At 38.3% G+C, this 24687-nt stretch overlaps 1 protein-coding gene and 1 pseudogene across 1 annotated transcript; both read right to left on the bottom strand.

Annotated features, from left to right (window-relative positions):
- Positions 1–375: 375 nt before the first annotated feature.
- Positions 376–1112, bottom strand: LOC118982627 (60S ribosomal protein L7-like; annotated as a pseudogene).
- Positions 1113–16496: 15384 nt separating this feature from the next.
- Positions 16497–17488, bottom strand: LOC118982652 (olfactory receptor 11H4). The gene has a single exon (XM_037039803.1). The coding sequence runs from the start codon at positions 17486–17488 to the stop codon at positions 16514–16516; it is 975 nt and encodes a 324-aa protein (XP_036895698.1). The 3' UTR covers positions 16497–16513.
- Positions 17489–24687: the final 7199 nt, after the last annotated feature.

Raw genomic sequence — 24687 nt, 5'->3', positions numbered from 1 at the left:
CAAAGTTATATTACCCTCATACAATGAATAAAGAGTTTTTCTTTTATGTGTTTATTTGAAAAGTTTATATAAAATTGGTTTATCTTTTTTCTTGGGTAGTACTTGCCTATAAAATCATCAGCACCTGGCATTTTCTTTATGGAAAGCTTAACTACAGATTTAAATTCTTTGTTGTTTATCGGATTGAATTATGCAAGCTTTCTCTTGATTCATTTTTGATAGTTTGTATTTTTTCTAGTAATTCATTTCATTTAAAATTTTAAATTACCACTAAATTATTTGTAATGTTTATTTTTGATCCTTTTTTAATCATCAATTTTAAAGTAGTTCCTGTTTATTAACTGACCAGATACAGAAATGACCACAGTAGATACCTTAGTTCATCCTTCTAATAAAGCCCATTGATCTGGTCCTCCCTGTTACTAGCATCTCCACCTTCTACAACATGGGTGGTCTTTTTCTTCATTCTGCCTCATGGAGAAGATAATTTGAAGGGCCACGGGAAGTTGTTTGCATCTTTGAAGTGTTTTCCAACAGTGTAGTTCTCATGAATCAGATCCTCCATGCAGATGATGCCACATTTACCAAGAGATCGGGCAATCAATGCCTTATCTGTCAGGGCAATTCCTTTTCTGTTGATTTTCCCATACCCACACTTGTAGATCGATTCATTTACTGACTTCAGGTTAAGGTACCCCCATGCAATGTATGGTTCCACAGTCCTCAGCATGTTAATCGAAGCCTTGCTGAGCTTAACAAAGGTGCCATTGAAGATTTGGCAAAGGTGAAGGAGCTGCAGCACCTTTCAGACCTTGGTGCTCACATCACTGATACCTCTGATCCTGATGATAAATGCCAGTTTGGGTTCTGCAGGTACATAGAAGTTGCCAGCTTTTCTTGCCATTCTTGCCATTCAGATCTCAGATCTGTACATCTGCCTATATTCCTTGTGATAGTGCTTAGCTTTTTCACAGATACCCTTCCTCCTCGCCTTTCGAAGTATCTTTCTGGCAAACTTCTTTCTAAGGTGCTTGATTTTCAGCTCTGAAATTCCTCTGCTTTTTCTTAAGTGTTTCTGGCACAGTAGGAACCTTCTCTTCTGCACCCTCCATGGTTCCAGCTGGAAAAAAAGGAACTCCTGTTTTTCTATTCTTTGCAGTAACAGTATTTTCCCCCCTTTTCTCTACTGGTGATAGCTCATTTGTATCTTATGTCTTTTCTTTCAGTCATTTGTCTCTTAAAAGTCTTCAAATACTTTGACCCTTTTGTATGTTTTTTATATTCCATTAGTTTTTATTTTTATCTTCATAATATCCCTTTTTCCCACCTTTCCAACTATTATAAGGACTGCCTATTTTTGAGCTAGAGTATAGTTTTTCTAACAGACAACACTTCGTTGTTTAAAATTTGTAATCCATTATTTGCGATGTCGAGCATTTTTAAATAAAGTCTTAGTTAGCTACTTATGAATTTTATGTGAAATGTAAAAGGGAATCCCAAGACTGAGGAAACTGTTCTAAGGGAAAAAAATGTAGGGAGATAATGTTTAGGACATGATACAGCACTCTCTACATTCTATATTATATGGCACATGTTTTATTATATAATAATTACTTACTTGTATGGTTTGACCTCTTTAAGGACAGACACTGATTTATACTCATGTTTGAGTTCTAGACATTATCATACACATCTGTGAGCATTAGACATTGCCTGACTCACTAACAAATAGCTAACTGGCTTGATAGATGGTGGGTTAGGAAAATATGATATATTAGTCTAAGTAGAGGGCACTGACACCTTGTATGCAGAATAATGATGATTTTGAAACTATTCTGTTGACTTGAAAAACCTATGAAACACGGCTCCTGCTCTGGTAGTTGTTCTTTTTGTAGGTCAACATGGTCTCTAGCCTTTCAGTGAAATACTGGAAATTGTGGTATTCTTTATTAGAATATGAGGCATGGAGGTCAGAATTAGGAGGCAGGAAGGCATATATCAATCATGGTTCAATCAGGGGAGCAGAATCTTTATGAGTTATGGGACAAGGGATTTATTATATAAATTAGCAATTTATGCAATTGTCACAGGGGCTGTAGGAGTGAAGGTCCAGGAGGAAGTCAGGAGTGAGCAGCCCATCATTCTGAGAAACGAAGCACATCCAACTACTGAATGAGACTGCAGAGGGCAATCTTGTAGGGAGAGCCATGGGAGGCCATGCCTCTGTAAACACAGCCTCTGTGGGTCTGCTGCCAAGTGACTGTGGTGGGCCTGCAACCACCGTTGGCCAGCATGGTCTGCAGTAAAGAAGAGCTGACAGCTCTGGCCAGTGTGGCTTGGGTGGAGCATCCTCCTGTAAACTGAAAGGTCATGAGTTCAATTCCCAGTCAGGACACATGCCTGGTTTGTGGGTTCAGTCCCTGGTAGGGATGCATGCTAGAGGCAACTGATCAATATTTCTTTCATGTCCATGTTTCTCTTCCTTCTCTTTTTTCTAAAATCAATAAATCCTCAGGTGAGGATTAAAAAGAAGCAGGAAGGGGGAGGAAGAGGAGGAGTCAGACCTTGTTGGCTCCTGTCAGCACCTCTCGCCACGATGACCTTCAATTCAACTTAATGGCTGCTGATTATTTTCCAGGTCTTGTGAAAACTCCTTTTTTGGCCAACTCGACACTAAATTGTACAGGAAACAGGATTCTTGGAAATGTAGTTCCAGCTTAGCAGGTTGGCACAGAAAAAACCTGACACAGAACTTCTAGGAGGATACTCCCAAGAATAGAAAGGAAGTTGAGGGTTATAGCTAGGTTCTACAAGGGCAGAAAAAGAGGCCTAATTACAGTGATGAGGGGAAGGACTGAAGGGAGGAACGGCAGGGTGTTGAATCTGAGAGGGTAACCATGAACACAGCAAACCCAGGGAAGTGCCAAAGCATCAACTGCTTCTGACCTATTGATATGATGGTCATAGCCCTAGTGAAGCATTAGAATCTTGAGTCCTTCCTGAATGGACACTTCTTCCACATCCCACCTTTAAGTGATGGTGGCCTTAGGAGTTCTCTTGGCCTGCTGTTTTTCTTTCTCAAAATATTTTCCTTAGACCATTTCATTCATACCCTGTGTCCAATTACCAAACTGAATACCAGTTTCCTAAGTGTGTATTTGCAGTTCTTTGTCCTTAGCACTCATGATAAATTTATACAGGTTTACTAGGCTGTATGTGCTATAGACTATTTGAACCCAACATATCTCAAATAAAACTATCTTTAGCAATCACCTCTATTTTCTTGATACTAGCAGCTGCTATCAATATGTATTCAATTATCCAAGCCAGGAAACTCAAAGTCACCTCTGGTAAGTCCTCATTTTCAGTATCTGCTCTGTCATTGGATATGTTGATTATCTGCCTTAAATACCTCTTCACTTATTTTCTTTCCATTCATACTAAGTTCAGTAGCTTATCATTTCTTACCCAATTGTTATAATGTTATTCTCTTTATTTTATCCATCACTGAAATCTTCATTATTTTCACTTTATAAAAGTATATTTATTGATTATGCTATTGCAGTTGTCCCATTTTTTCCTTTATTCCCCTCCTCTCTGCACCCCTCTTCCCTCCAGCAGTCCCCCTCCTTAGATCACACCCATGGGTTGTACATATAAGTTCTTTGGCTTCTCCATTTCCTTTGCTATTGTTAACCTCTCCCTGTCTATTTTGTACCTACCAATTACGCTTCTTATCCCTGTACCTTTTCTCCCATCTCCCCCTTTCCCTTTCCCACTGATAACCCTCCAATTGATCTCCATTTCTGTGATTCTGTTCCTGTTCTACTTGTTTGGTTAGTTTTGTTGTTGTTGTCGTCGTTTTAGATCCAGTTGTTAATAGCTGGGAGTTTGTTGTCATTTTACTGTTCATATTTTTCTTAGATAAGTCTCTTTAACAATTCATATAATAAGGGCTTGGTGGTGATGAATTCCTTTAACGTGACCTTATCTGGGAAGCACTTTATCTGCCCCTCCATTCTAAATGAAAGCTTTGCTGAATAGAACAACCTTGAATGTAGGTCCTTGCCTTTGGTGACTTTGAATACTTCTTTGTAGCTCCTTCTTGCCTGCAAGGTTTCTTTAGAGAAATCAGGTGATAGTCTTATGGGAACTTTGTAGGTAACTATCTCATTTCCCCTTATGCTTTTATGATTCTCTCCTCATTTTTAATCTTAGGTAATTTAATTATGATGTGTCTTGGTGTGTTCTTCCTTGGGTTCAACTTCTTTGGGACTCTCTGAGCTTCCTGGACTTCTATGTCTATTTCCTTCACCAGATTGGGGAAGTTTTTCTTCATTATTTTTTCAAATAAGTTTTCAAATTCTTGTTCTTCCTCTCTCCTTTTGGCACCCCTATGATTCCGATATTGGTGCATTTACAGTTGTCCCAGAGGTTCCTAAGTCTCTCCTCATTTTTTGAAATTCTTGTTTCTTCATTCTGTTCTGGTTGAATGTTTATTTTTTCCTTTGGTTCCAAATAATTGGTTGGAGTTCCAGTTTCCCTTCACTGTTCCCTATATATTTTCCTCTATTTCAGTTTGTGTAGCCTTCACTTCTTTGTTTATTTTGTGTCCATACTCAAACATTTCTGTGAGCATTCTGATTACTAGTGTTTTGAACTCTGCATCTGATAGTTTGGCTATTTCCTTGCCACTTAATTATTTTCTGGAGTTTTGTTCTATTCTTTCATTTGGGCCATATTTTTTTTGTCTTGGTGCACCTGTAAGTTGTAAGGGGCAGAGCCTTAGGTATTCATCAGGGTGGAGCCTTAGGTATTTTCCAGGGCAGGGCAACCCACCTTACTGCCTTATGGCATAATCTGTGGGGGAGGGGTGAGAGAGAGAATCGTGCTGCTTGCTCTGCTCTCAGGTGACTTTCAGTCCCTTCCTCTGCTATCCATAAGCAGCTGGGCCCTTCTGGTGTTGATCCCTGGGTAGGTGGGTTTGTGTACATTTTAGGACCCCATGAGTACAGAATCTCCTGTGTGACTGTTGCCACAGCTCCCACAGGTTTTTACAGCCAGTGGTTTTGTGGCTTTATTTTTCTACATTGGAAACCTGGATTGCATGGTCTATCTTGCCCCTTAGTTGTTCCTTCTGGTTTATCTGGACATGTTTGTGGGACTACCTGGTCCTCCAGTGAGCACCTTGCTGTGTGTCCTCTCCACCCTGGCTGCCCATCTCTGCCCCTTTTAGCAGTGTGAGTGAATGTGTCTTCTTTAACTCCTTGGTTGTCAGACACCCATACAGTTTGGTTTTCTGGAAGTTGTTTTTGTTTTTAAATTTGTTATTGTCCTTTTATTTTGCAAGGAAACAATGTATATGTACCTATGCCTCTATCTTGGCTGGAAGTCCTCTGGTTTTTCTCTTTTTAATAACAATATTCATAATATTAGTATTTTCTTTATAAATTAGTAAGCAGTGGAGCCAGGATTTGAAATCTCAACAGTTAACTCTGCTTCAAAGGCTCTGGGCAAGTTCCTTACCTCTGAGATTCTGTGTCCCCATCTGTAAAATGAACTTAGTATTATTACTTACCTTGTAGGGTTGTCAGGATTAAGTGAACTCACATATATCCTACATGTGGTGAGAGACAAGTAGGATAACATTCAATAATGCTGGAATTAGTACAGTTGCAATTCGAACCCATTCATCCCACTTTGGAGCTGTACTCATATCCAGTAATGAAAGCTAATGTGTCCTGCTGTTTCAGAAGTGGGAAGTACCGCTGACATTTTCACCTTTCCCAAGCACAAATCATATTATTTCCTTGTTTAAAAACACTTGGCGCACTGGCTGGTGTGGCTCAGTGGACTGAATTATGCCTTGGTTGCCAGCCACGTTCCCAGTTAGGGATGTGTAAGAGGCAACCAATTGATTTTTCCCTTCCTCCCTTTCTCTCTTCCATCTCCTCTCTCTAAAAATAAATATATGAAATCATTAAAAATCCACTTAGCCATCTGTAATTCTAGTAAGTAACTCACATGGGCCATGGCCTAATGCTTATCTATTTTACCTCATTTCTGCCCTCTTGTACTCCTAATTCATGGCAACCTCCAAATTTTTTTAAAAAAGATTTTATTTATTTTTAGAGGGGAAGGGAGGGATAGAGAAGGAGAGAAACAGTGAAGTGAGAGAGAAACATCAGTCAATTTCTTCTTGTATAGGCCCAGACCAGTAACTGAACCCAAAACCCAAGTGTGTGTCTTTACTGGGGATGGAACCAGTGATCCTTCACTCTGCAGAGCAGTGCTCAGCCGACTGTGGCACATGTTTTTAATATCTGGAAAGTTCCATGCTCATTCGTATCTTAGTACTTTTGCACATGCGATTCGTTCTGCTTGAAATGTGTTATCCTTACTCCTGGAGAGCTCCTTATTGTCCTTTGAGATTCAGCTCAAACATTACCACTTTTGTGAACCTTTCCTGAGCATACTTGACATAGATTTTGTGTGTATGTGTCTAAGAGCACATAGGACAATTGTCTTTTAAAAGACACAAATGTCTTTTAAATATTTGCCAGTTTCCTTAGGGTACGAGGTTGTTGAAGGTACTCATCTTTGAGGTCTTAGATCCTACCTTGGTACCTGACACATGTGCAGAATACATTTTACATGAAATTAATGAATGAACTTTAAAAGGATACTATGCCGCTCTCCTGGTAGTCTATTTTAGTCTATGGTAATGACTGCCCCTTGGTGTCAGTATTCTGTTAGCACTTTCTGTACTTACTTTTGAAGGTGGCCTGAGAGACAATTTCTTCCAATACTTTATCAATGTAATTTTATGTATTTTATCTGTAGATGTGTGTAGCTGCATTGCCCATTGTGTCATAGATCCCCTCTCTTTCTTCTTGTGACAGGATTCAGGCCTAGAAATCCCTCTTGACATCCAGGAAAGGAGATTTTTTTTCCATTCTCTCAGTGACTTGCCATCCTGTTGAGTATTGGGAAACCATAGTCCCTTGTACTGGCAGGTATTTATGGCCTTTTCTGTCTAAACTTGAAACTTTATGCTGCCATGTTATTTTTCTACTCTCTTAAAATGTTTGAACAAAAATGTTGTTTATTTCCAAAGGAAATGTAAGAATACATGTCAATCAGAATCACATTTTCAGTTTCTCTATTATGTGGTTGGTTTTTAGCACACTATCAGTTCCTGGCAGATTTTCAAAGAGCAGGCAATGATGGGAGCATACTCACAGAATCTGTATATATGTATGTGGGTGGGGGTGATGGAATGGGGAATAAGTGGGAAGATACAGGAGAAAGAAATCTGCTCTGGCCTCTTACCCAACTTGGGAGGCAGCCTTATATTATACAGTGGGAAGGAGAAATTGATCGTGATTTTCTACTTCCTAATTATAACTTCCTTTTTCACTTAATTTCAGGAAGTTGTATTCACAATCATGTAAAATCAAAAAGCAACAAAAAGAGCTTCCCTTCTACTCCTGACCCCTAGTTCCTTTATAGTCAGTGTCCATTCCATTTTTTTTTTCGTGCAGAGATATTCTATGTATATGTAAGCATAGAGGTATATCACTGAAAAATATACAAACAGTACTCCCTGTGTGATCTTAGGCAACTCTCTTTAACTTCAGCATGAACTTATTTGAAATCCTAGATGGAGATAATACATACCTGACAAAACCCACAGGGATTTTGTGACAACCAGTGAAGGTAGTGCTTGGCAACATGCTTTGAAAATCAGCAGTTATTTACAAGTACAGGATGGAGGGGAGGGTGGTCATGGAAGTAGAATTGTTCTTCACAAAGGACAACGAGTCACATGTGATCTGATTTTACAAGAGCAATTCTGAATTGGTAGCAGGGCTGTTGTGTCAGTAGCCTAAGTATTCGGTGAGTTTCCCAGCCTACAGATCCTGTCTCCCATGGCCTGTTCTTGGGTTTTCTAAATGGCTAATGAAGAGCTACTGCTTGCTCCTTAATTATCAGGTTGTATGCACTTGGGATAAGAAGTGGAAGCTTCCCAGAATGTGGGACACCTCTGCCCCCCTCCCTCCCTCACCCTTCCTCTTTGCTCCCTCTTCATGTTCAGGGAGTTGGTATTGGAACTTGGCTGATGCAACAGTTTGAGTCATGGTCCCTTAGTGCTGTGGGATCCACTTATTTTTAATTGGTAGTTGCTGGAATCATTTCTGCCCCCGTCACTCTTGACTTCCCTTTTTAATTTGCTATCAGAGGCTCTCAACACTCACTTTAATCAGCCAAGGCAGAGCTGCTGCAGAGTCCCAAACTGGGATCTTGGGACCCCAGGTTCTTCTGCTATAACTCTGTTTCTTCAACTTTCTTTTCTAATGTGCTAAAACTTTGTCTTTGAATTAGGCCTTGGGCATAAGGATCCTTTGGGCATTATTTTCACAGAGACATCTTGAATGGTGCCTACTTGTAGACTTTTTCAACTACTGTTTGTCCTGAAGCCTTTTGTTCATGCTAGCAGAGAGGGGAGAAGATATCTTACTGAGGTGTGTGAAATGAGCCTAGTGAATGATGGAGAAACATAGAGATGAAAACCCATCATCTGGGGAATGAGAGCCTTGATAGTTTGGTCTATAGACTGCATGTCTATTTCCAGGAAGCCTTGTGGAAAGCTTTCTTGGTCTGCTTCTGTTTGTTACTGCCCAAAGGAGAGTAAATACTAGCTGTGCAGCTTTGGGCAATATTCATTATTAGGTTATATTGAAAAAATGTTCCTTATATAGACTTTTTAAAAGAGAACTTCTGGGTTAACAGCAAAATTGAATGGATAGTTCAGAGAGTTCCCATATATACCTTCTACCCTCACATGGACACTTACTATTAACATCCTGCATCAGTGGTACATTGGTTACCATCAATGAACTTACACTGACACATCATCACCCCAAGTCCATAGTTTATATTCGGGTTCATGCTTGATGTTGTACATTCTGTGGGGTTTGGCAATGTGTAATGACTTGTATCCACCATTATAATGTGATGCAGAGCAGTCCGACTGCCCTAAAACTCTGTATTTCATCTATTCATCCTTCCCTTTTCTTCTATCCCCTGGCAACCAATAGTGTTTTTATTATTATTTTAAGTATATTTTATTGATTGTGATATTATGTCCCATTTTTTTCTCTCCTTTATCCCCCTCTACCCTGTACCGCCCCCTCTAGCATACCCCTCCTTTAATTCGTGTCCATGGGTTGTACATGTAAGTTCTTTGGTCTTTGTATTTCCTACACTATTCTTGACACTCCCCCTGTCTCTTTTGTACCTACCAATTAATAATGCTTCTTATTCCCTGTACCTTCCCCCATTCTCCCCTTGCCCTTCCCCATTGATAACCTTCCATGTGATCTCCATTTCTGCGATTCTCTTCCTTTTCTACTTGTTTGGTTAGTTTGTTTTTGCATTTTAAGGTTCAGTTGTTGATAGTTGTGAGGTTTTTTTTGTCATTTTACTGGTCATAGTTTGATCTTCTTTTTCTTACATAAGTCCGTTTAACATTTAATATAATAAGGGCTTGGTGATAATGAACTCCTTTCTCTGCCCTCCCCATTAAAATGATAGCTTTGCTGGAGATAGAGTAATCTTGGATGTAGGTCCTTGCCTCTCATGACTTTGAATACTTCTTTATAAACCCTTCTTGATTGCAAGGTTTCTTTAGAGAAATCAGCTGGTAGTCTCATGAACACTCCTTTGTAGGTAAAGTGTCTTCCTTTCCTCTTGCTGTTCTTAAGACTCCCCTTATCTGTAATCTTGGGAGGCAGCTATGCTCACCAGTATATCACCAATGCCAATCTTATCTTTAATCTTTGGTAATGTAATTATGATGTGTCTTGGTGTGTTCCTCATTGGGTCCAACTTCTTTGGGATTCTCTGAGCTTCCTGGACTTGTATGTCTATTTCCTTCACCAGACTTGTATGTCTATTTCCTTCCTTCCTTCATTATTTTTTCAAATAATTTTTTATTTTCCTGCTCTTCCTCTGCATCTTCTGGCACCCCTATGATTTCAGATGTTGGTACATTGAAAGTTGTCCCAGAGGTTCCTAAGCCTCTCCTGATTTTTTTGAATTGTTGTTTCCTCATTGTGTTCTGCTTGAATGTTTCTTTTTTCCTTCTGCTCCAAACTGTTGATTTGAGTCCCAGTTTCTTTCTCTTCACTGTTGGTTTCATGTATATTTTCCTTTATTTCACTTTGTATACCCTTCACTTCTTCCTTTATTTTGCAGCCATACTCAATCATTTCTGTGAGCATCCTGATTACCAGTGTTTTGAACTCTGCATGTGATAGGTTGGCTGTCTCTTTGTTATTTAGTTATTTTTCTGGAGTTTTGATCTTTCTTTCTTTGACAATATTTCTTTGTCTCATTGTACCAGTCTGTATGAATGTTTATTCTTTAACTCCTTGGTTGTTGGACTTCCAAACAGTTTAATTTGCTTGCAGTTCTGGTTATTTTTTTCTTGAATTGGTTGTTATCCTTCCTTTGGTTGTGCAAGGATTTGAAACATATCTACCTATGTCTCCATCTTGGCTAGAAGCCCTAAATCCTATTATTATTATTTTTAAGATTTTATTTTTCATTATTTATTTTTAGAAAGTGGATAGGAGGGAGAAACAAAGGGAGAGAAACATCAGCCAGTTGCCTCCTGTAAGCACTCTGACTAGGGAAGAGCCTACAACCCAGGCATTGGCCCTGGTCAAAAAAGGAACTGGCGACATTTAGATTTGTGGAATGACACTCAAAACTGAGCCACACTGGTCAGTTTTTATTTATTTATTTATTTTTGTTTATAGATTATTGTTTTTTAAATTTTATTTTTCAATTATAGTTTACATTCAATATTCTTTTGTATTACTTTCAGCTATACAGCATAGTGTTTAGACAGTCATATACTTTGAAAAGTGGTCCTTCTGATGCATAGTTATTACAATACTATTGACAATTTTTCCTATGCTGTATTTTATATTCCTGTTACTATTTTGTAACTACCAATTTGTAGTTCTTAAACCCTTCACCTGTTCATCCAGCCCCCAAACTCCATCTTCTCTGGCAACCATCAGTCTTTTCTCTGTATCTATGAGTCTGTTTCTGTTTTGTTTTTGTTTTTTTTTGTATTGTTCCTTATGTTCCACATATAAGTGAAATCATATGGTATTTGTCTTTCTCTGTTGACATTTCACTTTGCATAATACCTTCTAGTTCCATCCATGCTGTTGAAAACCAACCACCGATGCTTTTACTATCTTCATAGTTTTGCCTTTTTGAGAATCTCCTATAGTTGGAATCATAGAGTATGTAGTCTTTTCAGAGTGACTTCTTGAGTTATATATTTTAAGTGAGATTTAGAAATATTTTTTAGTATGATTTTAAAGCTGTGATAGAGATATATATTTCTTTCTAGTATACAAAAGCCCATTTGTGTGACTTCTTTTTGGACAAAGGGACCCTGCTAAAGTATATCGTCCTGGTACCAGTTCACCCTTGGAGAAACAATGCAGTGGGCTTGACTTTGAGTGCCTTATTACCCACTCTTTGGCCAGGCTATGGTCAAGGTGCAGGACAGAAAACTCTTGTTTGAGTATTGAATTGATGACCTTTTTACTAAACAATGGGGGTTAGGTATAAGCCTATAGGTAAACTTGCTTATAGAGCTATGTCTAGGACCAAGCCCAAGAAAGACAGAGAAATCTCTGCATAGTTTCATGTGTTCATTGAGAACTGCATTCTAGATAAATTAACCATATGTATATATTTTTATTACTATTTGTAAAATATGAGTAATTTGTAAATCATTATTTCCCAAAAGATCATGATCTCTTGTAGGTAGGAAATACGCCTTTTAAAATTTTTTGTACTTTATTTTTTAACTGCTTATTTTATTACAGTTGTCCCAATTCTTTTATCTTTTGCCCCCTCCATCCAGCTTGACCCTTTTGTCCACAGTCAATTCCCTCTCCATTGTTCATGTCCCTGGGTTGTTCATACATTTTCTTTGTCTAATCCCTTCCTCCTCTTCCCACCATTCTCCCCACTCCTACAGCTATCAGTCTGTTCATGTTTCCATGTCTGGTTCGATTTTTCTCATTAGTCTATTTTGTTTATTAGATTCCAGTTATAAATGAGATCATATGGTTTTTAAAAATGTCTTTCTAACTCTAGCATGGTGTCTATTTATAGTACACAAAAATGGTGAATGAATAAATGTTATTCTGTTGTTGCTTACAATTCTCAGAACACATGTTTTTCTGTTCTTGCTTACCTTAGATTTAGAATATGAGTGTTTCACATTTTCCCATGTATTTTCCATATTTACACTGATAGAGAAGGTAAATAAAATGGCTACGTGGCCCTGCTTATTTGGCCCTGCTTATTTTTGTTCAGAGCTGGAGGTCTATAGAAGAGTGTATACCAGCATCTCGTCAGATGAGTGTAGAAGTAGATCCAAGGTACTGAGATTTTAGGATGTGGCTCCACTTAATGGGAGAGTGCATAGTTTATCAGTGTGGTTAGGTAAAAGTATGCTTCCCAGGAGATACGGAATCCCAGTGTGGGTCTAAAGCCTACCAGCCTCTTAGCCCTGTCTAGCCTTGCTTCTCTTTGTGCTCCTGTCATAGCCTACACATTTCCTCTTTGCCTACTGGGTGCTTGAACATTTGGGAGGGAGGAATCTACCCTTCCTGTTATTTACTTGCCCGTCGGTGTAGAACAATTTATTAGTTGGCAGGCAAACAGGAGAGCTCTTTCATTTCTTCACTGGTTCCTCCAAGACTTGGCTCCTGATAAAATTTATAAATATTGATTGAGTGCCTACTTTGGTATTGGATACAACAGTATGAGAGCTTTAAGATAAATAAGGTGATACAGCTAGTTAGTGGGAAGCCTGAGCTTAAATCTGAACCTCCAAGTGTAGTGCTTTTGACACTTACATTGGGCTGTTTTATGGTGTTCTTGTGTCAAAGTAAGAAAGTAAAAGAAGCCCTGGCTGGTGTAGCTCAGTGGATTGAGCACCAGCCTGTGAACAAAAGGATTGCAGGTTTGATTCCCAGTTTAGGGCACATACATTCCTGTGTTGCAGGCCAAGTCCCCACTAGGAGGCATGCAAGAGGCAACCACACATTGATGTTTCTCTTTCCCCTTTTCCCTCTCTCTAAATATAAATAAATAAAATCTTTAAAAAAAAGTAAAAGAAGTCACATGTTCTTATGTAAACCCGCAAAAAGATAATACATTAAAGACTAAAATTCTGATAGGATTAATATTGTACAGTGCTCAATGCTCCTTAGATATTTAGACATAATTTTTAAATGTACTTCTTCATATATTTGGTGTTTAGACTTCTGTGTTCTATAGAGAAATGTATAATTGAAGATAAAACCCTGTTAATCCACTGTTTTAATATATTGGATGTCTGGTTGCTCATGCACAAGGACATAATCATTGTGATAGTTTATCTTAATATTAATTCTTTTACAAGTGCCTGGGAAGAAATAAGCAGCTGAAGTCAAACCTCACAATGCCAGCAAATATTATTCAAAAATATGAGAAAAACAGTTTATTAACTGAGGGAGAAGGACACTGAGGTGGTTGTTGTTATATGCACTATAATAAAGGACAGAGATGGCTGTCTGGGGACAGTATATTTGGAGAACTGAGGAGAGAAGAGTCAGTAAAATTTTAAGTTGTATTGATGTAGAATCAACCTCCCACAAGTTCATAAAGTTTTAAAGCTATAAATATTTTCATCTTCAAGCACAATTCTGGGAGCCTCCTCCCAGATTTAGAATAATTTAATTCTTCCAAGGTATTAGAGAATCATTGACTGAACAGATTTGCTGTCTCTTAAGGCAGTGGTACATCAGGAAAGTAATGTTTGTCTGACATAGTGGAAAAAACTTAAAGGAATTTGGAGGCATCTCTGTTGATTTTTTGTGGAAAATAATTATATTTTTGTGTGTTCCAAGGAACACTGTACATATTAAAATTTCACAAAATGTCAAATGGTGCAGAGTTTGCACTTTAAGGCATTAGTTACATATACATAAGTGTGTGCATTATTTGGCAGCAACAGTTTGCATGAGCCAGTGGAAATNCAGAACATGTTAAAAGTGGTTTGTGAGTTTTTGTTTTGGAAATTTCTCACTGGATGATGCTCCACTGTTGGGTAGACCAGCTGAAGTTGATAGCAGTCAAATGGAAACATTAATTGAGAACAATGGACATTACACCACTCAGGAGATGCCCGACATTCTCAAAATATCCAAATCAATAAAACTATTGGTGAAAATGAAAAATGTGTCTTTTATGGAAGAAACCATATGGATTTTTTGCCAACCCAATGCTACTGTTGGTTCTTAACCATGCAAAGACCATCGGGAACACATTTGTCATTGAATACAGATGGGTTTATTGGCTTCTAACAATGAGAGAGAACATAGGCCATTAGGAACATGGGGCATCTCAGTAGGAAGATTTTAGAAAGAATTTATTTATGAAAAGATTTTATTTCTTTAGAGAGAGGGAAAGGGAGGGAAAAAGAGAGGGGGAGAAACATTGATCAGTTGCCTCTCACACATGCCCCAACCAGGGACTGGCCCTGCGACCCAAGCATGTGGTCAGACTGGGATTCCAACCTGCAGCCTTTTGGTTTGCAGAAGAACACCTAATTCACTGAGCCACACCAGTCAAAGCTAGGAAGGATTTATTATATAATTTGGGCTTGGGTTAGTTGATTTTTGGGATAATTTAAGGAAGTATAGGTTTTTTCTGGAGGCTATCAGAAAGTGGAGGGAAATTCTATAATTGGGTCTCTTAATTTTTATCTAAAAGGCAGTTGGCTAAGGCTATACTTGGTAAAGAGGCAGCAGTCACTCATATTAGCCTAAAGAGGGCAATGTATGGTCATTTTTTTGGTGGTTGCGATAGTGTTTTGATTTTGTCTCTACTCAGACTTGATTATAGAGTGGTAGTGTTTTGTCTTGATCCATCATGGTCACAGAATGACCTTGTCTGATGTTGGTCATCTGTGAAATTGCTAATGTTCAACAGGATTACACCATGGCCTGGTTGTGAGCTCCAAGAACTCCTGGTAACACCAAGACAACCTGGTCCCAATTGCCAGAGGCTGCTTTCCTCTTTGTCACTGTGTATTGGGGCTCTAGAAATGAAGAGGGCAAATTTCCCTCAGGGGAAGTACATTTAAATAAAGAAATTACACTCCAATATGGTGCATGCAGTAACAGAAGTGTTAAAAGCAACTTTGACATTATTATTTAGCATGTATCCAAATTTTATTTTAAACTTATCACAAAGAAATTATATCTCTAGGAAAATTTGTTGAAAGAGTTCCTTCTGGTCAAGAAAGTGTTTTTTTTCCCCCCTCAACAGAGGAAATGCATGAGGTAAAATTGCTGGAGTAGGTATAAGGGAAGAATGTCTGTTAAAGATTATAGAAAAGTCTCATGGCTACTTAAAAGTAGCCTCATGGCTACTTATGGATATTTAATATATATTAAACATATGCAGTCTTTTTGTATATCAATGATGTCTAAATAAATGGGTGGATCAAACAACTATGGTACATCTACACAATGGAATTCTACACAGCAGAAAGAAAGAAGGAGCTCCTACCCTTTGCAACAGCATGGATGGAACTGGGAAGCATTATGCTAAGTGAAATAAGCTAGGCAATGAATGACAAATAACATATGATCTCACCTGTAAGTGGAATGTAATCAACAAAACAAACAAGCAAGCAAAATATAACCAGAGAGACTGAAATAAAGAACAAACTGATAGTAACCAGAGGGGAGGCTGGGAGGGGTAATGGGGGGAAGAATGGGAAGGGTCAACAAGGAACATGTATGAAGGACCCATGGACAAAGCCAAAGGGGAATAGGATTGAAGGTAGGAGGTGGGGTGGTGGAGAGTGGTGGTGGGAAAATGGAGGCAATTGTACTTAACAACAATAAAAAACAGTAACAATAAAAAATTAACAAAAAACTCACTGTACCTTTAACTGTAGATATCCCTTGCTTTTCAAAAGTTTGCATTACGCCACTTTGTTTTTATGAAAGACCTGCATTAATACCTATTTTTCCTAAGTAAAGTCCAAAGAAGATTATTGCTTTTAAATTAATGGTAATTTCTTCTTCCCTATATGCCACATCACCTCAAGAAAGGTTTCATAGGAACAATTTCCCTTTGGATAGTGGGGGATACCAACAGTTGATTATTAGACTTGTTCTAAAACTGATGATAAATCTTTCATGAAAGTCTAAGTTCTCTCATATAGGAGTTGTATTTTATCATTCCAATAAGGACAGCCTTTTTTTAAAAAAGATGTTTCACTGCAGTGAATAAAGCCTTTGTAGTCAGCATAGGTATTTTTGTCCTCAGAATAAGGACTAAAAGACGATGGAAGGCACTTATACATCTCCAACTTATTACTTATTAGAGTTTGGAAATAAGGCACATTTCTGGCTCATGAATTATGACGAATTCTCATGCTGAAGAGGAAATTTCTCAGAGCAAGTTTCATGTCCTTATTACGAAGACTATAGATCAGGGGATTAAAGAGAGGAGTCATTACTGAATATACCAGTGTGAGGATCTTCTGCATCAAACTTGGGATGCCGTAGGTAGGGCTCACATACATTACCATGACTGTTCCATAGAAAAGAGACACCACAGCTAAATGAGAACCACAGGTGGAAAAGGCCTTTTTCCGGCCAGCTGCAGAAGGGACCTGAAAAACAGCTCTGAGCAACAGAGTGTAGGATCGGAGAATATACGACATAGTGAGGAAAAGGACAAGGGAGTTCTGAGTATAGAGAACAAACTGAATAATGGGGGCTGGAGCACAGGACAGAGCCATCAGTGGGTCCATGTCACACAGGAAGTGATCGATGACATTGGATGCACAGAAGGGGAGTTGGGAGATGAAGAAAATGGGGATTGGGTAGGTAAGGAACCCAATGAGCCAGCATAGGGACACCAGCATTCCACAGAACTTCCCAGTCATGATGGTGGGGTAGTGCAGTGGGTGGCAGATGGCCAGGTACCGATCATAAGCCATTATTGCCAGGAACAGACATTCTGCTGTGCCGAGGGAAAAGAAGAAATAGAACTGGAGGAAGCAACCAGAAAATGAGATGGCCTTGGTTTTGGAGAGAATGTTGGTTAGCATGTTAGGAACGGTGGAGGAAACATACCAGATCTCAAGGAAGGCAAAGTTTCCCAGCAGGAAGTACATGGGGGTGTGTAGTCGTGGGTCCCATCTCACTGCACAGATAATGGCTCCATTCCCCAGCAAGGTCAAGATATAAATTGCCAAAAAGAACGAGAAGAGAAAAATCTGTATCTCCCAGCAACCAGGGAATCCGAGGAGAACAAACTCAGTCACAACGTATGTTGCTGATCTGTTCATGGGTCTTAAATCTATAAAGGAGAAAGGCATGAGTGTAAACCCAAGTTGCTTTGCTTCCTACATATCTCAAGGACTTTATTGAGAAGGGAACTTAAATTCTGCAGGAAAACATATGAGATATTTTGAGAGCAGGTGGGAATAAATCTTACCTTATTTTGGACTGACTGTGGTTCTAAATCTCAGTATTATTTTGTTAGAATCCAAATGCAGCAAGAATTTTCCACATCATTGATACAACCACACAAATGTATTTCTGTTTTTCTTTGGTGCTTAAGAAGACCTTTTCTGACTTTAGTTTGTTTTGTGAAGCTGACTAAGGGTCTTCATGTACAAACTCATCCCCTTTTTCTTATTCAGCTTACATGGTTTTAAAGAAAGACATATATTTTGAGAACAGATATTGTGATATTGGGTTAAAACCTTGGCAACCAAACACAATAATTTGAATTGCATATGGATATGAAACTTACTCCAGGAAACTGGCTTTTCTGAATAGTCTAATCAACTGAATTAATTGTTACAAATGTCACTACACTCAAGACTCAAAGCTGTTCTTCAATTTTGCTTTAAAGATTTTCTTTTCAAATATCACTCTGACCAATTGAGTGACACCTAAAAAATATACAAAAGACCTAGTATATGAAATATATTGGCTCTAAAGGATAAGTGAGCATACTATTTTTGAATATCTCTAACTATTTGCAAGTGTTTACCTTCATGTTTTTTACACATACTATGCAACGTGAACTGCTTAATTTTCATGTTTAGATTCTACTTAGATAAAATAAAGCAAATAGTGTTTTTAGCACAAAGATTTAGTCCTTTTAGTGAGTGTTTTTAGCTGATAAAAACAAAGGGATCTGAGATCAAATGAGTTTTTACTGTGGAAAATTAATTTTGTTCTCTGAAATGGGAGAGTACATTTTAAAATATTTAGACAAGTGGGTACTTTTCAGCAGTATTTAAGAATTTATATTTAATGCCCTGGATGGTATGCTTCAGTTGGTTGGAGCATTGTCATGTAACCAAAAGTTGTGGGTTCAATTTCTGGTAGGGGTACATACCTAGGTTGTGGGTTTGATCCCCAGTCTGGGCATACGTGGAAGGCAAATGATCAGTGTTTCTCTCTCTCCCTTCCTCTGTCTCTAAAAGCTATAAAAAAAATACTCTGGGGTGAAGACTGAAAACATATTTTAAATTTATATTTAAGAATTGAACAAAAATATATGAATATTTGTGTTTAATCTGCCCTGGGTGATGTGGCTCAGTGGATTGAGCACCGACCTTCAAATCCAAGTGTTGCTGGTTCAATTCCCAGTCAGGGCACATGCTTGTGTTGCGAGCCAAGTAGTGCCCTCTCCAGGGGGCATGTGAGAGGCAACCACACATGGATATTTCTCTCCCTTTCTTAAACAACCCTCCAAAAAAGCCCCCAGTAATCTTACAGTTATTAAATTTAAAAAAGCATTGAGTGAGAGTCTTAAAAATGATAGTTTTGATGTTGAGTTCTCTTGTTAAATTCATATTTCTTGCCTTGTTTATTGGAGGTCACCAGTCATGACTTTGTCAGAAATGGGAGCCAAAGAAATTTGAAAGACAAAGAACAGAGAAGAAAACAGTATTTGAACTTCAATACTTGAAACCAGTATTACTAGTCCCCTATTGATATTTCTAAAGGGACATAAGAAAGGTAGGTTTGAGCATCCAAATTCTCAAGTACAGTTCTCCAGTCAATACTGAATTCAAAAGGCCTTTCTCTTTACCAACTTCACTTAATAAGGTGCTCAAGAAATGATTCCCAGATGGTTATTTATGAGGCATAAATAAATCAGTTTCCCTGCTGTGGGTCATGAACTAAGTCCAGGCTCATAGATATAAACCAAGAGGCAGATTCATAAGATTTGTGCTTCCTGTCCTCCTTTCTGAAAATGGACCATGTCTGCTTAATGTGAATAACAGTTTGGGGCACTCTGCATTATACCCTGGCAACTTCATATCTCATTTTATCTTTTCTACCACCATACCCTCTAAGATTTGCCAGCAGCAACTCTATTTTTCCTGTAGCCTTTGGTGAATGTGTAGATAAGTAACGAGATGATCAAAGGATGAGGAGCTGAATGGAAAACCCAGGGTGATCAATTTTCATTTTAACCATTGATAGAATATAATGACTCCATCAGCTTTTGCATAACTCCACACTCCAAAGCCTCCAAAATTACTTGCTGAGAATGGTTAGGCTATTAGAATGGAATATCCACCATTTTATTTCATAAACATACTGTTTCTCATGATTTTGGTTTTCATAAATTACCATATGAGCTACAATCTGAGGGACCAGCTCTTTCATACACTTCTTTCCAATATAAGAATCCAACCAACCAACCAACCAACCAATCAATCAGTCTACCCACCTCAAGAATGATAGCTTGATTAAATAGTCTTCTTCCAAATGTTCCTCACTGGTATACTGTCTTCCCAGATAGTCTGAGAGAAGAGTTTATTGCCTGGTTACTCCTGGAAAGTGAGATTTCAGAAAGATGGTCCCTAATAGTCAAAGTCATAGACTTTGGGGGTGGCGGGAAATGGTGCAGATGATCTACTTTAACTGTTCACTTTACAGATAGGCTTCACTGAGGGTGTTTGACTTTTCACCCAATGAATATTAAGTGTTGAAAAATGCAACATTTACATTCTCCTACTACTGAGGAACAATGACTAATCAGATTTCTAAAGTAAAAGGCACTCTGCAGTATATCACAACAGTGGCTGTAATGTGGACAATTAGTCCTTTTTTGTCTTTCATACATGATGATGGATATCCTGGCTCAGCTTGGAGAGAGCAATGGGCACCATGATGTTGAACATAAAGGCATCTCCTTCTCATTGGCTCTGTTGAGGAAAACTCCAGGTGAGGGCACTCTGTGTGGCTCATTGGACTTCCTTAATTTCTGGAGGCTCTCAGTGCTTGTTTTCTAGTAATTTGTTGAGACATTTAACGAGAGAAGCTGTATTTAATCTATGTTTCCTCTCAGGGATTACTCCCAAAATCCATGTCTCTCCCCAAATGGTCTCAGTGGTTTCTTCAAGTGTTCCCTGGAGTACACCCTCTTTCCAATCTCTGGAGTTCATCCAGTTCCTAGGCGGTGGCCAGAGTTAGGAAAACAGAATCTAGGGGAAATACTGGGTGAGGTTTTGGAGGCTTTCTATTGTAAAGATTGTGTTCCATTGAGGACTCGCCTTCTTTGTGGTTCAGTACAATAGGTGGAAGTTTTGCCCAGAACTCTAATTCTGAAACTGAGACATGTTTGTGAACATTTCCTCTTTAGCTTAAATGAAATGCTACAACACAGAGAAACAGGAAACTATATTCTGTTGGTCACTTTCAAATTAAATCCGTGAAATTTTCCTGGAGTTTTTCAGTGTAATGACCAGGTTGTTGGTACTAGGTAGAAACTCCCTTGTGTGATATGATATAATGGGGAGTGATGTTAATTCATGTAATATAAAATATAAGAGGGAAGCAGTCATTTAATTAAACTAATCTAGTCAAATTGTTGGTTTCCACCCTGATTTCATTTTCAAAGAAACAAGGACTTTGAAACCAGTGCAAATGTGAGAAGAAATTTTTTATCATTGGTCTTTTGTTATAATTCTAAAAAAATTGGGTTGCTCCCTAAGGTCCTCTTAAGCCAGTTCTTTAAATATGACTCATAGGTTTTTCTAGGAGTGAGGTGACAGTGAGGATCAATGAGAAAATCTTCACTGGTGGTTACTGGGCCAGTTCATAAGTGAACTTGATATTCAGTGACACTCTATGCCATTTTCTCATTGTCTCCCTTGTCAAATATTAGTTGACTATATATGTGAGGGTTTATTTCTGGGCCTTGAATTCTGTTCCATTTGTCTATGTGTCTATTTTTATGGCAGTACCATACTGTTTTGATGACTATGGTTTGTAGTAATGTTTGAAATCAGGAAATCTGATGCTTCCAGCTTTGTTCTTCTTTCTCAGGATTGCTTTGGCTATTTGAGGTCTTTGTGATTTTGCACAAATTTTAGGTCATTTCTATTTCTGTGAAAAATACCTTTGGAATTTCAATAGGAATTGCAGTGAATCTTTTGATGGCCTTGAGTAGTATGGACATTTTTTACAATATTAGTTCTTCCAATCCATAAAAATGTACTAACTTTTCATTTATTACCATCTTTTTCAATTTTTTTTCATTAAAATCCTATAGTTTCACCTCCTTGGTTTAATTTATTCTAAAGTATTTTATTTTTTTTATTCTATTGTGAATGGGAGCATTTTCTTTATTTCTCTTTCATATATTTCATAGTTAGTGTATACAAATCAGCTGTATGTTGCTTTTATATCCTGCAATTTTACTGAATTTGTTGGTACTTCTAACAATTTTTTTGGTAGGATCTTTACAATTTCATCTATATAATCAATTGCAGAGTGTTTTTGGACAGGTTATGCCATCTGCCAAGACAATTTACCTTCTTTTCTAGTTTGTTGCCTTTTACTTTTCCTTGACTGATTATTCTGGGTAAAACTTCCAGTACTCTGTTGTGGGGGTAACTTTGCCCACAAATCCCCTTGTCTGCCACAGATGAAAGTGAAACTACCAAGACATGATCTCCTTGGGGAGGAAAGGTGGTCAATCTCTCACAAAAGAAAGACCAAAAACCTCTTTCTTCAACGGCTTTTATTGGGTTGTAATACACAGGAATACAGGTAAAGCTCATCAATCAATGTCAGGCAGCAATGATAAAAAAATAGATAAAATTTCAAAGAAACCTGAGGGCTTAGTCTGAGTCAGTGTCTGTCAGGTAATGGGGCTGCAAAAATTTTGGGAGACACAGGAATTTCCTGCTCGGGCCCTTATCATAAGAATGAAAGAACTCTTTGCAAAGCAGGCTTCAAGGGACATTAGGAGTTCTTTCTTATGCCTGATCACCCTGGAACCTGCTCTAGCCCGCAAAGGACTGCACCACCCCCTTACCAGTCATAGGTTTTCAGGCTTAAGTGAATTAGAGCCAGGAAGTGCTTCTCCCAGAGGAAATGGGGACTCAGGCTATGTCAGAAGAGCCAGGGGCTGAGGGTCCATCACACCTCTTTGCTGCAGCCCCCAGAGTCCTTCCTTGAGAGCCTCCCAAGTGACTGTGTCTGGCTTAGGTTGCCCCTCCTCTGAGGGTTCTTACCCATCCCTCACTAACCGACCAAGTATTAGGGGCAGAGATGGATGAAGCAGAAGCAGCGCTCCTGCCAGGGAGATAAGCTTTGTCTCCTTAGTGGCTCACAATCCGGAGGTCACTCACTCAGCCTTATTCATGGGGGTCAGCTACAACTCCTGAAACCAGGCAGAGCAGTTTCCAACACTCTGGAGAGTTACACAGCACATCAAATAGTATAATAATATTATTTTTTGATGAGTCATTTTTATTCTATAATATTGGAGTGAAGGTTCTTCTAAAGCATAAAACAAAGCCCAGATGCCATTAAAGAAATAATTGATGGCTTGGCCACATAAAGTTTAAACAAAATTAATTATTGCATATACCGTAAAAATGTTCAAAGACAACAAATGAGTGTGGGTGCATTTCAACAAATATTTGTGTGATGATAAGAATATTGATATTAGCATTACTTACAATAAAAAATAAGGGAAGATAATAGCTATTCATTAATAAGAGCTGGGTTAAATAAATCCCATACAATGCAGTATGAAGTTGTGAGGGTTTTTTTTGAGTTTCTAAAACATATTTATTTTAACTTTTATTATTTTTTTTATTAAATAAGTAATAGACATCTTATGTTGAAAAATCTGAGACTACAAAGAGAAAAACATTTAGACTCTGATTAAATATATGTTGTAAACCTAGGACAACCATGTAAAAAATTAAAAATATACAAATAATAAAGCAATAGTATAATTAAAATGGACTCATAAAAATAACCCCCAAAAGTAGAAAAAGAGGGGAAAAGAATTAAATAGAAAAATAGAATGCAGTTACCAAATGATAGATTTCAATCCAGTCATATCAGAAATTAGACTAAGATACTAGAGGAAGATTAATCATACAAATGTTAATTAAAAGAAAATTGTGATAGCTCTGTTAATATCAAAGTACATTTTGAGAATAAGGAACATTATAAGAAATAAGTAAGGACATTACATGATTCAAAATAGGTAATTTCTCCAGAAAGATATAACAATTCCAGATGTAGGATGTACCTAACAGCAGAACTTCAAATTACATAAGCAAAAACTGATCGAACTGAAGTTAATTAAAAGATTAAATTTTATTGTATACAAAGTAAAATAAATTGAAGATGATGTTAATGATATTTGTAATTATGTACAGTTTATTTTTTATTTTTTATTTTTTATTGTAAGCAGGGAAATCTTAACTATATTTTTAGTAGAGGAAGAAATGATAAAGCAAAGATGTTTACATTAAAAATTAGAGAAATAAATATGATAAAAATGAAAGGGAGGACTTCTGGCTAAGATGGAGGTATAGGTAGACACATTGTGCCTCCTTGCACAACCAAAATAAGGACAACTACAATCTAAAAATAAAAAACAACCAGTACTGACAGAAAATTGAACTGTATGGAAGTCTGACAACCAAGGAATTAAAGAAGACACATTCATCCAGACTAGCAGGAGGGGTGGAGTCAGGCGGCTGGGCTGAGAGGGCTGTGGCAAAGCTGTGGCTGGTGGACCTTGGATGTGTAAGGCAGCAGCTGGTAGACCCAGCCAGGCGGTGGACTGTGGAGTTGGGCATGCATGCAAGGTGGCTGGCAGAGCAGGCAGTCCCACATTTGTGTGCAGATAAACCAGGTGAAACTTGAGACTGAGAGACCACACAAACCAGGGTCCCAGCATGAGGAAATAAAGCCTCAATCACTGATTGAAAATACCTGTTGGGGTTGAGGTGCTGGGAGAAATTTCCAACCTCACAGAAGAGTTCATTGGAGAGACCTACAGGGTCCTAGAACATACACAAACCCACCCTCCTGGGAATCAGAACCAGAAGGGCCCAATTTGCTTGTGAGAAGCAGGGGAAGTGACTGAAATCCAGAAGAGAACAGAGCCAAGTACCATTGTTCTCTCTTGGACCTCTGCCCCATGTACACTGTCACAACCCAGTGACTGGGGTGACCCACAACCCAGTGACTGGGGTGACCCACCTTGGTGAATACCTAAGGCTCCACCCCT

Source organism: Sturnira hondurensis, unplaced genomic scaffold (assembly GCF_014824575.4).
Source record: "Sturnira hondurensis isolate 20B ecotype Veracruz unplaced genomic scaffold, ASM1482457v3 Scaffold0025484, whole genome shotgun sequence".
NCBI lineage: Eukaryota > Metazoa > Chordata > Mammalia > Chiroptera > Phyllostomidae > Sturnira > Sturnira hondurensis.
The sequence above is the reverse complement of the archived record's forward strand: the minus strand, read 5'-3'. Positions and strand labels throughout refer to the sequence as shown.